General features: G+C 35.2%; 1 protein-coding gene across 1 annotated transcript in view; it reads left to right on the forward strand.

The window, feature by feature from the left end:
- Positions 1 to 19,976, forward strand: part of LOC134753604 (organic cation transporter protein-like) — a 66,192-nt gene that overhangs the window by 33,556 nt on the left and 12,660 nt on the right. The window contains exon 3 of the mRNA XM_063689533.1: positions 19,281 to 19,470. Coding sequence (XP_063545603.1) covers positions 19,281 to 19,470 — 190 coding nt within the window. The remainder of the gene's footprint in view (positions 1 to 19,280; positions 19,471 to 19,976) is intronic.

Consider the following 19,976-nt stretch of genomic DNA (forward strand, 5'->3'; position numbering starts at 1 on the left):
TTAGTGTAAATAGGTACATTGGAGCTAGTACATAATACCAAAAAACGATCCAACAATCTTACAAAATCACCTTTGTATGAAAACCCATCTCACCCCAAATACGAGGGACTACGGGGTGAGGTGGTTTTTCCTGTTTATCGTCAAAGTTATGAAATGGAACTACCCAAAATAAAATAAAAACTAAAATACAAACGTCCGGAACACTTATTATACCTATATACACCATTCAGTTTTCATATGTAAAAATTAAATGTTATCGAGGTTTGCTCCTACTCACCCTATTTTACCCCAGGTAGCAAAGTGACGTCAGCGACGTCCTAATGACGTAATAATGACGTCATTGTGAAGTCATAATGACGTTGCTGACGTCATAATGACGTATAAATGCTACCTGGGACGGTACCTAATTGTATACTTTTGAACTAAGTTTCTTTTATTATGTTTTGAGGATTCCTAAAACATACCAGAAATGTGCGAACGTTGCTGCTGCTGATTCTGCTTCTCCATATTTATGTTTTAATTAATATTTTATTAATACATTCCTTTGGACGCAATACTTAAAACTTGCTAAATACAAGCATAGAGTAACAGTAACTTATACTAGAGCGGTACTGTCATAGTAAATTTTGTAACCCCAGTAAATTCACTGCCATCTGTCGACACACTTTAAAACTAAAAATAAATATTTATAAAAATACGATAAAATGTATTTAAATATGGATAAATAATAAATAATAAATAAAATTCTTTATTTATGGTTTAAGAAGAACTTTATTCTCAAAAAGAATTTACAAAATTCGCTTACTTGAGAATACAAAAAATTATAATAAGTATATCTTAGGACTAGCGTGCAGACAATGTGACATAAATATTCATTATAAATAATCATTACAAAGATTCGTTTGGTTACAAAGTGGGTAGAAATAGAAAAAGGTTACTAACCATAAGGTGCATTCCCAACGCTTACCAAGCGCATGCGAGTTTACGCTATCCAATATAAGTGTGACTTATGATTAAGCGCGGTCATTAGAAATTGTGAGTCACGTTATGCTGGTTTACCAATCATGCGTCCGACAGCGGGTCAAAGGGAACTCGTTGCCTAACGAATGTCGGCAAGCTACGAAGCAGTTAGCATGGAGAAGGCAATTGGTTTAATTATAATAACGCAGGTCAGATAGTATTAATTATATAGTATTTGTTAGAAATAATATAATAGGGTTTTTTTTTGTATAGTTTTTATTATATATATATATATATAGTTCTTACATAGTTTTTTTATTGATGTATATTATTTATATGTATGTAATTTTATGCAATAAAAAATAATTAAATAAAGTTTTTGCATTTATAGTTATAGTATATTGTTATTTATGTTTATTTTGGTATGTTGTTTAATAATATAGTTTGTATTAGTATGTTTAGTATTAATTGTTAATATTTAGCAGTTTTAATATATACAGTTTTAATATTTCAGGCCTGATTGCCCATAGATTGTTAGTTATATACAGACTTATAATATTAGAGTTAGTACATCTTAACCTAGGTATTACAGTTTTATTTATTTATTTATTTGGGGTCCCGGTAAACAGGACGATGAGCCGACGCCCAGTGGCTAAAAAACGGACAATCCCACCTCTCGGCTATAGCCACTACCAGCAAGCTGTTGGTGCTACCCCGCAGGCGATACATTTGAGAGGCGATTCTTTTTCTCATTATGGCATGAAAATCGTCCATTCGTGCTTGATAAATGATTTTTTTATTTGCATTAATTATTTTTATATGATTTTGACCCATGTTCTTTCACTGATATGCGTAAAAATTGTTAAATAACAAACGAAACAGTCAACGCCCTCTATACAGTATTTGTTTAAAATAAATGCCCAAACCAGGATTCGAACCCGGGACCTCCTGTTTCAGAAGCAGGGTCACTACCGACTAGGCTAGGACGCCGTTACATATTTCACTTAATTTACGCAAAGAGGATATAATAGGATAGAGCGGTACTGTCATAGTAAATTTTGTGGCACAGTACATTCACTGCCATCTATCGACACACGATTAAAACTAAAAATAAAAATATAAAAAAAATAATATATATGGATAAATGATTTTTTTATTGGCCTTTATTATTTTTATATGATTTTGACCCATGTTCTTTCACTGATATGCGTTAAAATTGTTAAATAACAAACGAAACCGTCAACGCCGTCTATCCGAGAGTAGGCGAAAGGTAGTGGCGCCATCTGATCGAGAATCAAATTTTCTTGATTTTCAAAGCACGTTTTTTCCTTAGACTGTATCCATCTATTACGGAGTTATATCTATCTTTGATTTACTTCAAGGTTGTGCTGTCATTTTATTTTAGACCCCTAGGGGTTTTTTTGACCTCCAATTGACTCAGGATCTAAACTCGTTTAGGTCATGCCACTTTTGACCTTCCATTACTTACGAATAGTTCCGAATGCTCACGTCATAGGCCAACAGTTCTGTTGGCTTTGCACAAACTTGGCAGTAGGTTACAGCCAAGGTATCAGATATCGACACGGACAAAGTGCCAAACGGACAAAACAAATGTGTCCCGCCGAGTTTGTAGCCGATGCCGGTCCCATATTGGGATGACCTCCTCCGCAATTGAGGGGGGATTTAAATCTTATCGGGGCACAGGTGTAGGGTTCATAAGCGCATTGTAATATGTGATATTTTCAACCAAAAGGTACCACATTGTCGCTTGTCAATAAGGTTGATTTCAAATTGAAGCTATATGGACACAGCGCCTTATTAACAACCGACAATAAGTACCCAAGATTTAGTTGAAATTTGGTATAGAGATAGTTTGAGTCCCGGGAAAGGACATAGGATAGTTTTTATCCCAGAAGTCGTCCTTTGAGGGGGTGAAAAGGGGGGTGGAAGTTTGTATAGGGAATCAACAAAAAGCAGATTGGTTAAAAAATATTCTACCCAAATTACTGATTCCACGCAGACGAAGTCGCGGGCAAAAGCTATACTTACTAATTCTTTATATAGAATTGTGTATTTGTTTAACACAAGCAACCATTGAATGTTTTTACACATGCGTACCTAATTACTACAAGCTGTGTAATTGCGTCAATGGCATAATTTGATTTCAATTAATGCGTAGGTATACAATAGGGTATTTTCCACATGTTGAATTTTATAACTAAATATAGTGAATTTATAACTAAATATATCAGCATTGCGATACAGCGGGGAAATGCCGCCAGCATCCTTGGTACATGCCAAGCCTGATCATGCCTCAAGGGCCTATTTTAGATTTAAGCTAGTTATTAATTTCGTTTACGTAGTACCACTGTATATATCTTGAATATAGTCATAGAGTAACTTATACTAGAGCGGTACTGTCATAGTAAATTTTGTAACCACAGTAAATTCACTGCCATCTATCGACACACTTTAAAACTAAAAATGAAGATTTATAAAAATACGATAAAATGTATTTAAATATGGATAAATGTTTTTTTTATTTGCATTAATTATTTTTATATGATTTTGACCCATGTTCTTTCACTGATATGCGTTAAAATTATAAATAACAAACGAAACCGTCAACGCCCTCTATATGAGAGTAGGCCAAAACTAGTGGCGCCATCTGATCGAGAATCAAATTTTCGTGATTTTCGAGGCACGTTTTTTCCTTAGACTGTATCCATCTATTACGGAGTTATCATCTTTGCTAGTACTAACTATTTACTTAATCTAGTTAAATACATAGAAATACATTGAAATGATACAAAAATTCTCAATTTAAGGAAGAAAGCTGTCACAATAAGCAATTAAGCATAGGGTAAACTAGCATTATTTGGTGACACGCCTAATTCGGTGATACAAGTTTTGAAGCATGACACCCAGGAAAGCTAGTGAATTAGGGCCTTTTAAATGGGACTTCACGGCTTCACGGCTTCGGCGGCTTTGCCGTGAGGCCCATTTAAAAGGCCCTAATTCACTAGCTTTCCTAGGTGTCATGCTTCAAAACTTGTATCACCGAATTAAGCGTGTCAGTGTCACCAAATAATGCGAGTTTACCCTACGTACCGTAAAATGGGGTGAGTAGGAGCAAAACTGACATTCAAACCTCGATGTCATTTTATTATTACATATGCAAACTGAATGGTATATATAACGAGTGTTCCAGACGTTTTTATTTTAGTTTTTATTTCATTTTGGGTAGTTCCATTTCATAGCCTTGACGATAAACAGGAAAACCCACCTCACCCCGTAGTCCCTCCCTCCCTGGGGTGAGATGGGTTTTCATACAAAGGTGATTTTGGAAGATTGTTCGATCTTTTTTTTTTTTATTATGAGTATTAGTAGCTCCATTTTAAATTGGAATACATTAGTTTTATAGCAGTAGCCTTAAAAATCCATCTCACCCCCCCTTCAATCCTTCTCTCCCCATTCATAACTCAACTCTCCCCGCGAACCCTACTTACCCCATTTTACGGTACTGTAAAAATGTGACTGACCTGAGATTCGCTAAGTTTAGCAGACTGCCGGCCTCAGACAGAGGTCGTCGCAAAGGTTCGGAGCGAGGCCGTGGCTAATCGGGCAGCTAATTCTCAGGCTTCCGGACCTATGGATATTCGCATATTTTAGCTGTAAGGTGCATGGGGGTAACTTCGAAAGCGGGGTAATTTTAAAATCGTCTATCACATAGATCTACATCTAATATAATATTTTCTATAGATGTGCTATACGTCTGTGCCCGAGAGGGACAGAACATGCGCAATGCCCAAGGGGTTTCATGTACTGTATATAATCAAAGATAGATATAACTCCGTAATAGATGGATACAGTCTAAGGAAAAAACGTGCCTCGAAAATCAAGAAAATTTGATTCTCGTTCAGAGGGCGCTACTAGTTTTGGCCTACAGTCGTATAGATGGCGTTGACGGTTTCGTTTGTTATTTAACAATTTTAACGCATATCAGTGAAAGAACATGGGTCAAAATCATCAAAATAATTAATGCAAATAAAAAAATCATTTATCTATATTTAAATACATTTTATCGTATTTTTACAAATCTTTAATTTTAGTTTTAAAGTGTGTCGACAGATGGCAGTGAATTTACTGGGGTTACAAAATTTACTATGACAGTACCGCTCTAGTATAAGTTACTCTATGATATAATGTACTAGCTTTTTCCCGCGACTTCGTCTACGTGGAGTTAGTAATTTGGGTAGCTTATTTTTTAGCCAATCTGCTTTTTATCGATTCCCAATACAAACTTCCACCCCCCTTTTTACCCCCTTAAAGGATAAAAACTACCCTATGTCCTTCCCCGGGACTCAAGCTATTTCTATACAAAATTTCAAGTAAATCGGTTCAGCGGTTTAAGCGTGAAGAGGTAACAGACAGACAGACACACTTTCGCATTTATAATATTACTGCGTGGACTTAGTAGCAGCAGCTAAAGTAAGTATAGCGCCTGGAAAAATTCTCATAGCAATCATTCAATTTGAGCATATTATGCACACAAATTAGCAGGCACTTCATTAATTATCTCAATTCCACCCCGCTTTTACTTTCTTAAGGGATGATTTTCGGGATAAAAACTATCCTATGTCCTTCTCAGGGACTCAACCTATCTCTATGCCAAATTTCATCTAAATCGATTCAGCGGTTTAAGCTTGAAGAGGGAACACACAGACAGAAAGACAGACAGACAGACTTTCGCATTTATAATATTAGTATGGATATAGTATGGATAATATGTTAAATTCAAATAAAGAAATGAAATGAATGCGACAAAATTAAAAACACGTTTTAACATTTCTCACAACATACCAAAAACAACCTACGTAATTCGGTCGAGTTATTAGTTACCCAACATAAACCATACTTTTACGGGGGAATCAAAAAAATGTGAGACTGTGACAAGGACAAACAATAATAATGCTTTCTCTGCTACTACTGAAAGTTCCATTAGAGCATCTCGTTCGGTCATCTCCCGGCTCTACCATTTCATCTCTATACTATTGTACCTATAGAGGTACAATTAGTGGCGGATTAACCCTAAGGCCAAGTAGGCCCCGGGCCTAGAGCGGCGAGATAGACTAAATTATACTAAAAATATTTAGTATAATTTAGTTTTAGACTTAGGTAGTTTAATTACTAGCGCACGCAACTCTGTAAATCTTGCTACTGTTTATTTTACTTTTCTGTCCATAATCTTGTGTAGAAATAGATCTGAACTGTATGCTATTACTGTATTAATTTCTGCAATTGTCTGTAACTTGTTTTGTAAGCCAAATAAATAAAATAAAATAAATATTATGGGCGGCACTGGGCAGTCTACCTAAATGATGGGTGCTGAGAAAGGGGCCGCTAGTATTTAAATGAAATGAAATGAAATATATTTACTACGGGGCCTGGGGCCTAGGGCGGCAGACACTGTAAATCTGCCACTGGGTACAATAGTCTATGAAACATCAAACATTTATTCAGCAAATAGGCCACAGGGGCACTTTTACATGTCATTTTTTTACAAGCAATAAAATTAACCAAAAATTATAAAAACAATTACAAATATGGAATCAATCAAATATTAGATACTTTGTTAGAGATGTATCCAGTCTCTAAACGTCGAATTACACAAAAAAAAACTATAATAAAAAATATACAAACAACAGACAAATACAAAAATTGTTTAGAGATGTAAAAGTCTCTAGGTGTCAGAAATAAAATTTATATAATAAGAAAAACGATCATCAAATTATCCTTAGAGATGTAAAGGGTCTCCAAGAATTTTGTTATATAAGTAATTAAAAGACAAGAAATTAAATCAGACAAACAAACAAGAACCGAATGAAGTGTCACGTTAATGCCACTCAAAAGTAAAGTTACATAGGTATTATCAAAGATAGATATAACTCCGTAATAGATGGATACAGTCTAAGGAAAAAACGTGCCTCGAAAATCAAGAAAATTTGATTCTCGTTCAGAGGGGGCTGCTAGCTTTGGCCAAATGTCGTATAGATGGCGTTGACGGTTTCGTTTGTTATTTAACAATATTAACGCATATCAGTGAAAGAACATGGGTCAAAATCATAAAAATAATTAATGCAAATTAAAAAAATCATTTATCCATATCTAAATACATTTTATCGTATTTTTAAAAATATTTATTTTTAGTTTTAAAGTGTGTCGACAGATGGCAGTGAATTTACTGGGGTTACAAAATTGACTATGACAGTACCGCTCTAGTATAAGTTACTCTATGGTATTATATGTAACGTAACATGAAGCCTGTGTAAACTTAAACAGACCGGTCTCCACAAACAGCACCCGTTCACGAGTATGACGCGTATCTCAGACGCATATCTCTATAGAGATGAAATGGTCATAGTGAAGTGGTCATGGGATCTTTATGGTGGTCATCATTAGTCTACCTACATACTCTTTCGTCGCTTTAAACTTGCGTTTGTACACATACTCCTCTTACAGAAGCTCGGTAGAGCAGGAGTGAAGCTTTTTCTTTTTGACTGTGTCCGAGCGATGTGCGTATACAATACGAGGGTAATTTGTACTATTTGTACAATACAATACAATCATTTATTAATAAAATTACAATTTTACACGTCATAGTAATAACATTACAATGCAATTCTAAATTACATTATTATTCATACGAGTATACATTAAATTATTAAAATTATAATGCATTATTATAAATTCGGTACACAATTGTTAACCTAATGTTTATTATATATAATATTATAATGTTTTAAATATCACTCATGTCAATAGGACTCATGTGACATTCTATTCCTATCAGAAGAATTCATTCAACGAGTAAAAGGCAGCAGAGACTAGGTATTTTTTAAGTTTGAGTACGAAAGAATTGTAGCTATTCGCAGTTTTATGTCTTCAGAGACTCGGTTTAGGGCCGATTGTGTGCAGACATTTTTTAGATTTAGCTAGCCGTGTGCGGGGTGGACGAAGTATAGGTTATAGGTTTTCGCGAGCTTGGTTTCCGCAACTCTACGTCATATTACTACTCTTGCCAACCCAGCTCTTCCAAGAAGCCTAGCAGACCCTTAATGTTGCCGACAGCTTCTGGGAGAGACCCCGGCGAACCGAGGTATTGTGCCCGGTATTCTGCCACCCCTGGGTATTCGAGAACGTGGGCGGCTGTCTCTTCTGTACTATTTGTAGTAATTTAATATTAGTAAATTTGTAATAAATTTCCATAAAGTACCTTTTTAGGGTTCCGTACGTCAAAAGGAAAAAACGGAACTTATAGGATCACTCGTGCGAGTCGTGCGTCTGTCTGTCTGTCGCAGCCCATTTTCTCCAAAACTACTGAACCAATTAAGCTGAAATTTGGTACACATATGTAAATTTGTGACCCAAAGGCGGACAGTAACGTAAAAAAATGAATTTTAAACATGGGGGCACTTTTTGAGGCAAATGAGAAAATGTAATAATAAAGTTTATCAAACTATATCGTGTTGCATTGCATATCAAATGAAAGAGCTCATTTTAAGAATCTCAAATATATATTTTTTTGTAATTTTTAAATAAATAGTTTAGAAGTTATTTAAGAAAATATACAACAAATGACCAAATGAACAAATTGTTCTTTACCTATAAATAGATGACAGGAAAACCTATTAGAAATGTGCAGTCAAGCGTGAGGACTTAATTAGTTTAATCACTTATTTTTGATCCAACCCCTACAGGTTTTTTAAAGACATTTCAGCCACGTTTCACATTTTAAAAATACATTGTTAAAAATTGTGTAATGTACGGAACCTTTGGAACGAGTTCGACTCGCACTTGGCCAGTTTTTTTTGCAACATTATAATACAGTAACTCGCACTTAACTACTATGATTAAGTACCTAATTGATTATAATGATTATACGCCAGAAAAAACGAATACATGGCCGTTTCCGACAGCTGTTGACGTATTTATGGATCTATCGGCATAATTATTTGTATTAATTACTCAAATAGAGCCAATCATCATCTCGCGTTGTCCCGGCTTTTGCCACGGCTCATGGGAGCCTGGGGTCCGCTTGGAAACTAATCCCGATTTTTTTTTTAATACGATAGTTTGACGATCTTCCCAACGAAACAATTTTATATGCCAGTCTTCACCACATAAGTTACATAAGTTAAGTACATAGGTAACTAAATATTTTATTTTATAAATATGTCTTATGTCTCGTTTACATTTTGCTACACTATCGCATTGGGCAACTGTTACGATAGCTGTATCGTTATTATCAATAAATAAATAAAAAAAATAACTAGAGACTGATCAACCCACAGTCAAACTCTTTATTGAGTTTTGCGGGGCTATTATTATATTAAGAATACTCTGTGTTTTATTAAATAAATAATAATTGACCTTTAATCCTTTTTTTCTGTATTCCCTGATCAATATGACCTCGGTCTCTTTAAAACAAGAGTGAATAGGCTGTTACTGAACCGGTGAGCTCCATCTTAGGCCCTGTGTTCACTTTCCATCAGGTGTGACTAGGGCCAATCGCCGATCAGTTTATAATAAATAAAAAAAAATATATAAAAAAAGAACAACACAATTTCATTAACAGGCTGTACTGTCAATACTGTCATTTATCGATTTTGATAGAAGTTTATTTATTTATTTATTTATTTATTTTATTCTTAAACAATCACAGACCTAAAATTTATGCTTGTGTAAACAATCACAGACCTAAAATGTAAAGAATACAAGCATTGTGTCAGAAATTACATTAAATACAATTTATAAATAACAATAATAATAAACACATTTATACTAATACTAAATAACAATTATAAATACCTTAAATTAGCGACTTATCAAATATATCATCAATACAAGTTCAAGTTCTTTATTTGAAATCATGTTGTACGTACATATGGGTATCAAATAACAATGAGTGGTCACAAACATGAGCCCTGCAAGGGCATAGCAATATTACTTAACCTAACTAATACCTAATACAAATAAAAATTTTAAATTGTAATCTTATTACATCTTAAAACTTATCATTTAAATATTCGTCGACAGTGTTAATAAGGGTTTCTTTTAATTTTCTTATAAATAGATGTTCTGTCTTTTCTTCCTTTAATACTATAGGAGCATCTAGTCAATAAGAACGACTTCAACCTACGCTTAAATAAAAACCAATCCGTAATGGCTTTTAGGTCAGTAGGGAGCTTATTAAATAGTTTCTTGTAATAGTTCAGTTCAAATAGTTCAGTATCTTGAACACGATTCTAACACATGTTCAATCGGCAAATGGAAACATTTCCCAGTTAATCAAAGGTCGACGAAGCGAGGCCGAATCTAATAGACCGGCTAATTTGTACGGAAGGAAGCGATTCGCACTGCAGGTGGCCGGTTTAGGGTTCTATTATTGACCGTGCGTTAGCGAAGGTCTCCGTTTTAGCTTGGGCTAAAATGCTTTCGTTATGTCCGGATGTTCTCCACTTCTTCTTTGTCGTTGTAATGTACTTTGTTGTGGTCAGGACGTTAGAGCCGTAAGCTGAAGACGCGGACGCGGGTTAGATTCCCGCCTCGGCCACCGGTGGGCTTGGTCACTTTGTCTTCGTGTATGATAGCTAATTACAGTTTATAATTTATATATAGTAGCAAATAGTAGTGTCTACTTAAAAAAACACAAATCAAAATATTTAATAAAATAATTTGATTTGTTCCCAGTTTTTTTTTTTTACAAATTCACATCACAGATTGAACTTAACAAAAAATTAGTTTTTACAATTAAGCTAATATTCATCGGCCCCAAACTAGGCGCAGCCTGTATCTCGGGAACTGGGTTCTTCCGGGCTGGGAATATGTGACGTTTTCAATCAAAAGGTACCACATTGTCGCTTACCATAAATACGAAATTGGATTGTATCTTTATACGAATAACCTTTGGGTTGAAAAAGTCACATATATGTTCTTAATGCAGATAGTAATAATTTGATGCATTTACAATTCACAGTCAATTTGATATTTAGGCCGTGATGGAACCTTGTCACTTGGCAGGTGATTAAAGTGACACAATTTTTAGCAATTTGGATAATTATCATGTCAAATGACAGCCGACCTTCCAATGAGGGCTATCGTTTTTTTGCTCACCAGTTGGCGCCTCTGTTGATGGTGGTCCAAAAGACTAAAGAACAGCTGTCAGTCATTGAAGTGACAAGTGACATTTGGCATTTCGAACTATGGAAAAGACCACCATCTACACTAGCGCCCCTAGCGGCGAATTCATACGCGTTAGCCCTCATTGATTTATGGTTTTAACTCAATTTCTATAGACTTTTACATGTACCTATATAAAAATCATATAATATGTGCAATTTTCAACCAAAAGGGTACTTATTGTCGCTTGTCAGTAAGGCGCTATTTAAGAATAAGAATAAGAATAAATTTATTGAGAATAATTAGAAAGTGGCATGCACAAAAGGGTGTCCGGTAAGCCCCAAAGTAGGCTGAGCCTGTATCTTGGGACTCACCAAAACAAAAAGAGTATGAAACGGAACATTGGACAAATTAAATCTAGATAACTTAAAAATTATGTGTGAGAATGGGTGATAAGGTGATGAAGTTGTGCTTGTGAGGGTGTGTATGTGAATGTTAGTGTAAGGTGTAGTGTAGGAGAGCGAAGCGAGCGAGGCAGGACAACTAGAAGACAGACCTAAAAATAAGAATGTATTATGTGAATGTATTATTTCCATATAAAAAGAAAAAAAAAACATTTATTGCAGACTAAAAGGTCCATACATGGTTAGCAAACATTAAAATCTTATTACTAGTGTTAGTAGCGCATAAAAACTAAAACTAAAAACTATAGCTTATTATATAGCTTCAATTAGAAAATTTAGAAATCAACCTTATCGACAAGCGACAATTTTTTTTTTTTCAGCTAAAGGTTACAGACATTCCAGGGGTCTCCGCACTAGGCAGTGCCTGTATCGCGGGGAACCAATTATAATTTAAATATCAGACTTTGTTACAATTAAAAACTATCATTTAGTAAGAAACTACTAACTACAAACTAAGGCTTAATCTAGACACAATATTGAAACCAAATTTTGTTAAATATGGCTTCTGTCTCGGCATAATTTTGGGAGTGCAGCAGTTTGAAAAGCAGTTTTTTCGCTTCCATTTGTGTGCAATCCCTGAGTTTACATAGTTTATTTATAGCATTGTATGTAGACGCCCTGATGCGTCATGCGACAATGGTACCTTTTGATTGAAAACGTCACATATACCGGGTGGACCCAGTAACAGGAGCAATAAATTAACTGATTAACATTTGAGCAATAAATTAATATAACGATCACGACACGATACCGTCTACCATCGTCGTCGTTACGATAACGTATTATAAATCGATGAACACCGGTAGCATGCACGAAAACCGGCCAAGTGCGAGTCGGACTCGCGTTCCAAGGGTTCCGTACATTACTCAATTTAAACAATGTATTTTTTATGTCAAACGTGAGTGAAATGTCTAAAAAACCCGTAGGGGTCGGATCAAAAACTAAGTAATTAAGTCCGACTCACGCTTGACTGCAATTTCTAATAGGTTTTCCTGTAATCTACAGGTAAAGATCTATTTTGTGTATTTTTTTCAAAATTTTAGACTCAGTAGTTTCGGAGATAAAGGGGGGGAATGGTCATTTTTTGCCTATTTTCTTGAATAACTTCTAAATTGTTTATCGTAAAATTATAAAAAAAATATATTTGAGATTCTGACAATGAGCTCTTACATTTGATATATAACACGATATAATTTGAAAATTTTTATTTTTTAATTTTTTCATTTATCCCCCAAAAGTGGCCCCCATGTTTAAAATAAATTTGTTTACGTTACATGCCCGTCTTTGGGTCACAAACTTACATATGTGTACCAAATTTCAACTTAATTGGTCCAGTAGTTTCGGAGAAAATAGGCTGTGACAGACGGACAGACAGACAGACAGACGCACGAGTGATCCTATAAGGGTTCCGTTTTTCCTTTTTTAGGTACGGAACCCTAAAAAGTGCCACGTTGTGGACAGATCTCCATGGTAACGTTGTGGTCAGATCTCCATGGTAACGTTGTGGACAGATCTCCATGGTAACGTTGTGGACAGATCTCCAGGGTAACGTTGTGGACAGATCTCCATGGTAACGTTGTGGACAGATCTCCATGGTAACGTTGTGGACAGATCTCCATGGTAACGTTGTGGATAGATCTCCATGGTAACGTTACGGCCTTTCATCAGTGTTTTCTTATGACGTTATCAAGCAAAATTATCGTCCGTAAACCGACTTTAAAACCATATATTTTAGCACTCTCTGAAGCCTAATGGTTTGGATTGAGTAATTTTTCCTTCGACTTAATGAGAAGCATAAATTAACGTAATATTATATTCATTTCTTAAAAAAATACCACCGACAACGACGACGAGGGTTTGACGACTGGTCTGACCTAGTGTGAAGCCGATGGTCCTGGGTTCGAATCCCGGTAAGGGCATTTATTTGTGTGATGAGTACAGATATTTGCTTCTGAGTCATGGGTGTCTTCTATGTATTTAAGTATTTGTATGTTATATATATCGTTGCCTGAGTACCCATAACACAAGCCTCCTTGGACTTACCGTGTGACGTAAGAATGTCCTATAATATTAAATAACAATAGTAATATTTTTATTTATATGCTCTGAAATGGTTCATTGTTTATCAAGGAAGCGCAAATAATGCCTTTGTTTTAAGATTTTCAGAGATTTCAGCTAAATAAAATATGCTTAAGTACATATAAATTGGTTATAATAGAATAAAGAGAGAATTAAGATCATTTTCCCCTCACTAGCTCGGAAAGTTGTCGTTTATCCTTCAATACAAGCGGGGAAAAACGCGTTTTATCCACTAGTGGGGAAAGTAATTTGACCTTGGATGAAGGTGTTTAAGTAGCTTGACAGATAACAAAACGTAAAACGCTCATGATAATGGTTCGTTCGATATTAATTATCATTAAATAAATGGTTTGGGAATCTAATAAAAAATACCAAATTTAGCTTTATTTTATGATTTTAAGTCGTAAACCTTAAAATTCCATAAGAAAAGTGTTTTTTTATAATGATGTTAAATATAATTCTGAACGCACAAGTTGAGTCGATGCAATTTCAAAACGCATCGTTGACATTTCATACATCAAAAATGTCAACATTGTCAACAATTTTTATACTTAAAACCTTTTCTCACCGACTCGCGTAAAAATACACAACTTCCAGAGTTTTCTGTTATAATATCGTAAAGAAATGAGTGATTCCAGTGATGAAGATGATCTAACGTGCGGATGTTGCACTTCCCTCGCTATAGTGAGGTGAAAAGTTTTGTGTTACACACGGGCGCAAATGTATTTCACTTCTCTTGTGTTGAAACACTCGCGGGTAAAATACAACTTTGCACCCTTGTATAACAAATAACTATTATTTTCAGCTAAAGGTTACAGACATTCCAGGGGTCTCCGCACTATTAGACAGTGCCTGTATCGCGGGGAAACTAATTACAATTTAAATATCAGACTTGTTACAATTAAAAACTATCATTTAATAAGAAACTATAATACTAACTAGGTACAAACTAAGGCTTAGTCTAGACACAATATTGAAACTAAATTTTGTTAAATATGGCTTCTGTCTCGGCATAACTTTGTGAGTGCAGTTTGAAAAGCAGTTTTTTCGCTTCCATTTGTGTGCAATCCCTGAGGTTACATAGTTTATTTATAGCATTGTATGTAGACGCCCTGATGCGTTCCCCAAAACGTTTGCCAAAAGCTGAATTTACTCTCGGAACGGAATTGAAGACGCGTTTTTGTGATAATATATTATAGTCCTTTATAATTAAGACGATTTATGTGTTGGCTAGCAAAAACTTAAAATCAAGAAAAATCCAAATGAAAAATTACAAAATGTTAATTATAGACATTGACTTGTCCGCATAAATTGCCCGAGGTGATGTACTTTACCAATAACACCACAATTTAATAATTACGTCGTCCTGTCATATTTACAATGCCATATAGAAAGTTGAATTGCGTATAGACGTTCCCCGGACGAACCTTGGACTTGCCATCATATACATGCCAAGGCGGCCAAGGCGCTCATAATTATCTGAACACGCCTTTATTGTCAAGGCGCTATAGCTTGTTTACATATTTTTGATCACCTCGACCGCTCCGATATATCTGATGGCGACTGGACCTAGTCGGCCTTGGGCGCTCTCAGAGCGATTTCAACAAGTTTTGCACCAATTACCAGAGATCACTTTAGTACAAGATGCCGCGTTGTCGGCTTCACAAAAGTATCTCCGTAGAATGGAGAACGTTCACAAATAAAGCATTCTTTGATTTAACATTTGAGTTTTTTTTTATAAATTGTTGAAACCTTTACATGTGAGAAAAACCACACCATTGTACCTATATCCATCATAGGTGTGGTATTAGTTTGATGACACGTTTAATTATTTTTTTCGATTTTTTATTATTATAAGTGTTAGGAACATTTAAAAATTTGAATGGAATTCGTTTTTTGCTCTTAATTCTTATAATAATCCAAAAAACTAAATAAGTCAAACAAAGGGGCATAGGCATATCTATTGTTAATATACATAAAATTGTATAATAAATTTTTCAATTCAATAAGAGAATCTGAAGTTCCTCTATTTAGGAAATATTTATCGATATCTTTGAATATTTTGACTATGCCGCTTATATATTAAAATTAGTATAATGTAAGGCTGTAACTTAATTATTTTTGCTTGCTGCATGATAACTCATAAAATCTAGTCACAGTTGTATGAAAATACTTTTAAAATTAGTTTTATTTCCTTATATACACTACCGGTCATAACTATTTAGGCACTCGTAATTTTTTCCATACAATTGTATACAAAATCGACTTTCAGAATTATACCGCTAAGTCGCAGTCGGGTAACAGTATTTGTGGAGTTTACTTTTTTAATTTAACAGACATATCGAGCTTCAAAATGATGTGCAGAATATTCGTGTACATTGCGTATTTACCAAATGGCAAGCGTAAAAAATCCATAAATCGTTTTCCAGTACAAAATCGTTTTGTTTTGTATGAACTAGACTAGTACATAAGGGTATTTTAAAATCGTTGCATAAAGTAAACTCAAAAATTTAAAGGATGTCTTTGGCAACAATTTGAGGCTCAATATATTTACCTAAATAAAAATTCAATCCAACATGTAAGAGAGTCATTTGCCTGCGATCGAACAGTATGATTTTGAAAACAATTTTTGTATACAATTGTATGGTGAAAATTGCGGGTGCCTAAATACTTTTGAGCGGTAGTGTATATAAGATTTGCATGCCCATTAGCTGGCAGAATACACTGTTCTTTGAAATGTCTTTGACAACATCCGCTTCTTGATTTATTTTTTTGATAATATCAATATTCAGTGAGGAAAATTATTGCGGAGTCTAAAGTGGTAGTTTACGCAAATTTCTTAATGACGGTCCTGTATTGTTATTTTACCTTCGAATAATAAAACTATAATTTCGTACTTAAATGGTCAATAACATCACTTGCGTCAATTGTTTCACTTTTAACTCGGCCGTGAAAGGAATGAAGCTATTTTTGGTTATAAAAACAATTATAATTATCTGTGCAATCTTAAGGGGATCCCATGCCCCAATGACCTTCGATTTGAATCCCTTCGTTTTCTAATGTTTTTTGTAGCTTATCATATAAACAGCAACGGATTTTAGCAATATAGTATCCCATATTTACTTCAAAGTTCATTGTTTTCGAAATATTTGGCATCAAAGTTGAACAATTTTAGGCCAAAAAACTGGTTTTCTGGCCATAACTTTTGTGAGTTTTGAATGATTCACGGTTAGTTTCACTAGACTTATATTGACCGGGATATAGACCGTGATTACCTTTTGTATTATTTGTGAAAGGTAATCACGGTCTATATCCCGGTCAATATAAGTCTAGCATAACTTTTGTGTTAATTAGTTTAAAATTAAAACCTTAGACACATTTTTAGAGACGTCTAAGACGAACCCAAATATGTAGATTTCGTATAAGTAAGATCTTTCACAGCAATCGAGATACGAAAAAAGTGTTTTTTTAGACAATGTTTAAAACAATCATAAATAAATAAGTATTCATTTTTTTCACAATCCGGTAGACAAAAATGGAGATAAAAGATTGAAGAACCGATAGCCGCTTGTCTTATAATTCTATATGTAGTGCAAAAGTAGGAGATACGATTCAAAACTTGTCAAAAATCGATGAAAACCTCAGGTAGCCCCTTAATGAACAAGGTAAATATCTGAGTGTATTATTATCATTTATTATTGATACTTAAACAGATATATACGACGGGTAGCCAAATTATGCAATTTTTAAGAGCTCTGTAAAAACTTTGTCGTGCCGCAATGTATTACGCGCGCCGCGCGCACCATGATCGTATTATATATCACCATATAGTAACTTATACTAGAGCGGTACTGTCATAGTAAATTTTGTAACCCCAGTAAATTCACTGCCATCTGTCGACACACTTTAAAACTAAAAATGAAGATTTATAAAAATACGATAATATGTATTTAAATATAGATAAATGATTTTTTTTATTTGCATTAATTATTTTTATGATTTTGACCCATGTTCTTTCACTGATATGCGTTAAAATTGTTAAATAACAAACGAAACCGTCAACGCCATCTATACGACTATAGGCCAAAACTAGTAGCGCCCTCTGAACGAGAATCAAATTTTCTTGATTTTCGAGGCACGTTTTTTCCTTAGACTGTATCCATCTATTACGGAGTTATATCTATCTTTGATATCACTCATTAACAATATACTTATTTACCCGGCATTACAGACAAGCCAATATCATACTCATACTCATAACTATAAAGGGAAAACTATAACTTTAGATCAATATTGGATACTTTTTATTAATTCTTCTGCATTATTTGACATTATTTCAATATTAACTGTAACCTTTACTTAAATAATATTGGAAGTAAAAAAAAAACATGTAAACCGGCTTTTTTACTAACTCGCGAAAATTCTTTTAAAAACGTATAATCCTACGAAAATAATACAATCATGTTCTATAATATATTTTTTAAGAATTATTTATTTAATCCTATTTAAAATAACAATCCATTTCTTAAAAGCGAACTTATATATAAAATAAAACTAAATTAAAACTAAAAACTAAAACTAAATAATAATGTTCTATAATTGTAATTTGGTATCTTGCCTATTATTTTCAATCAAAGTTTTACATCTAAACCCATGTCATCCAGAAAAATAGTTATTTGTGCAACAAGAGAGGAAAGTTGGTTTTTCTTGCGAGTGTTTATTTTGAGTCCCGAGAAAGCGAAAGATTCTATAATTGAATCACGAGCGAAGCGAGAGATTATAAGTTAGAATCTTGAGCGCAGCGAGGGACTCAAAAACACGAGATGTAAAATAACTTTGCTCTCGTGTTGCACACATAATTTTTCACCTCAGTAGTGAGAACATATTAAAGGTTAAAATGTATTTCGAATTACATAGAATAATTCAGAAAAAAAAAAATGTTATCAAAGTATGAAGTGGCAGTTCATGGACTTCACTAAATTAAAAAGCTACTTTGTTTCACTCCCTGGAGTGAGGAAAGTCGCACTTTCTTCACTCCCTGGAGTGAGGAAAGTTGCACTTTCCTCACTCCAGGGAGTGACGAAAGTAGGCTTGTTCGAGCTGCTGAGGTGAAAAATAAATTTTTCTATAAGACGATCTTCGTGGCAGAGTGAACTAAGTCCATCATTCGGACTTTGTTGTTGATTTTTGACCAAATACATGGTTTTGTTTGTTTGCTTGAGGCTCTAAATTTAATGATAGTGCCGCCCATGACAAATCAAGAGCCCGCTCCAGACTACGCGGCGCGAAGCCGCGAACGCGAGTGTTAAGTCGATTTCGCTGATTAGCGAACTAGACTCTACACTCGCGTTCGCGGCTTCGCGCCGCGATTCGCACACGAGTGTGGAGGGGGCTAAAGTTGGTCATAAATCAACAACAAAGTCCTAATGATGGGCTACTAGTACACCGAGACGAAGATCGTCTTAGTTTGTAGTCTTATAGTTGCCTGTTAAAAGAAAAGAACAGTCAGCGATAAGTTTGTATCAAATATGAAATTTTTGACTTGTTAGACTAATATTTAAATATTTCTTAATCTGTAAATATTTTCTCTTTCAGACGAGCCCTCGCCATCCCCCCCAAATCCGAGGGCCCTTACTCCCACGACCGCTGCCGCATGTACTCGACGAACTGGACGCAGGCGCTAGCCGAGGGCCGGACGACGCCGGACGACGAGTGGCCCATCGTCCCTTGTACCAAGTGGGAGTATAACAGGAGCGACGTGCCGTATGACACTATTGCTAGTCAGGTGAGTGGACACTGGACGACGCTGGACGACGAGCCAATAGTCCCCTGTATCAACCAAGTGGGAGTATAACAGGAGCGATGTGCCGTATGACACTATTGCTAGTCAGGTGAGTGGACACTGGACGACGCTGGACGACGAGCCAATAGTCCCCTGTACCAACCAAGTGGGAGTATAACAGGAGCGACTTGCCTTATGACACTATTGCTAGTCAGGTGAGATGGACACTGGACGGCGCTGGACGACGAGCCTATAGTCCCCTGTACCAAGCGGGAGTATAACAGGAGCGACGTGCCCTGTAACACTATTGCTAGTCAGATGAGGAAAGATCTGCAATCGACAACTGCGTCTATTTTGCGTGGAGGGGAGGGGGGGGGGGGGCGTAAGCTAGACCTGCCAGTCCTGTCACAACTACGTAACACCATAGTTTGCCCTATTTTTTACATGGCGTAGTTATTAGTCTCTCAAATGAGACAGAATAGATTTTTTTATACCACGTCGGTGGCAAA

The sequence above is a fragment of the Cydia strobilella genome, chromosome 27, assembly GCF_947568885.1.
Source record: "Cydia strobilella chromosome 27, ilCydStro3.1, whole genome shotgun sequence".
Taxonomy (NCBI): domain Eukaryota; kingdom Metazoa; phylum Arthropoda; class Insecta; order Lepidoptera; family Tortricidae; genus Cydia; species Cydia strobilella.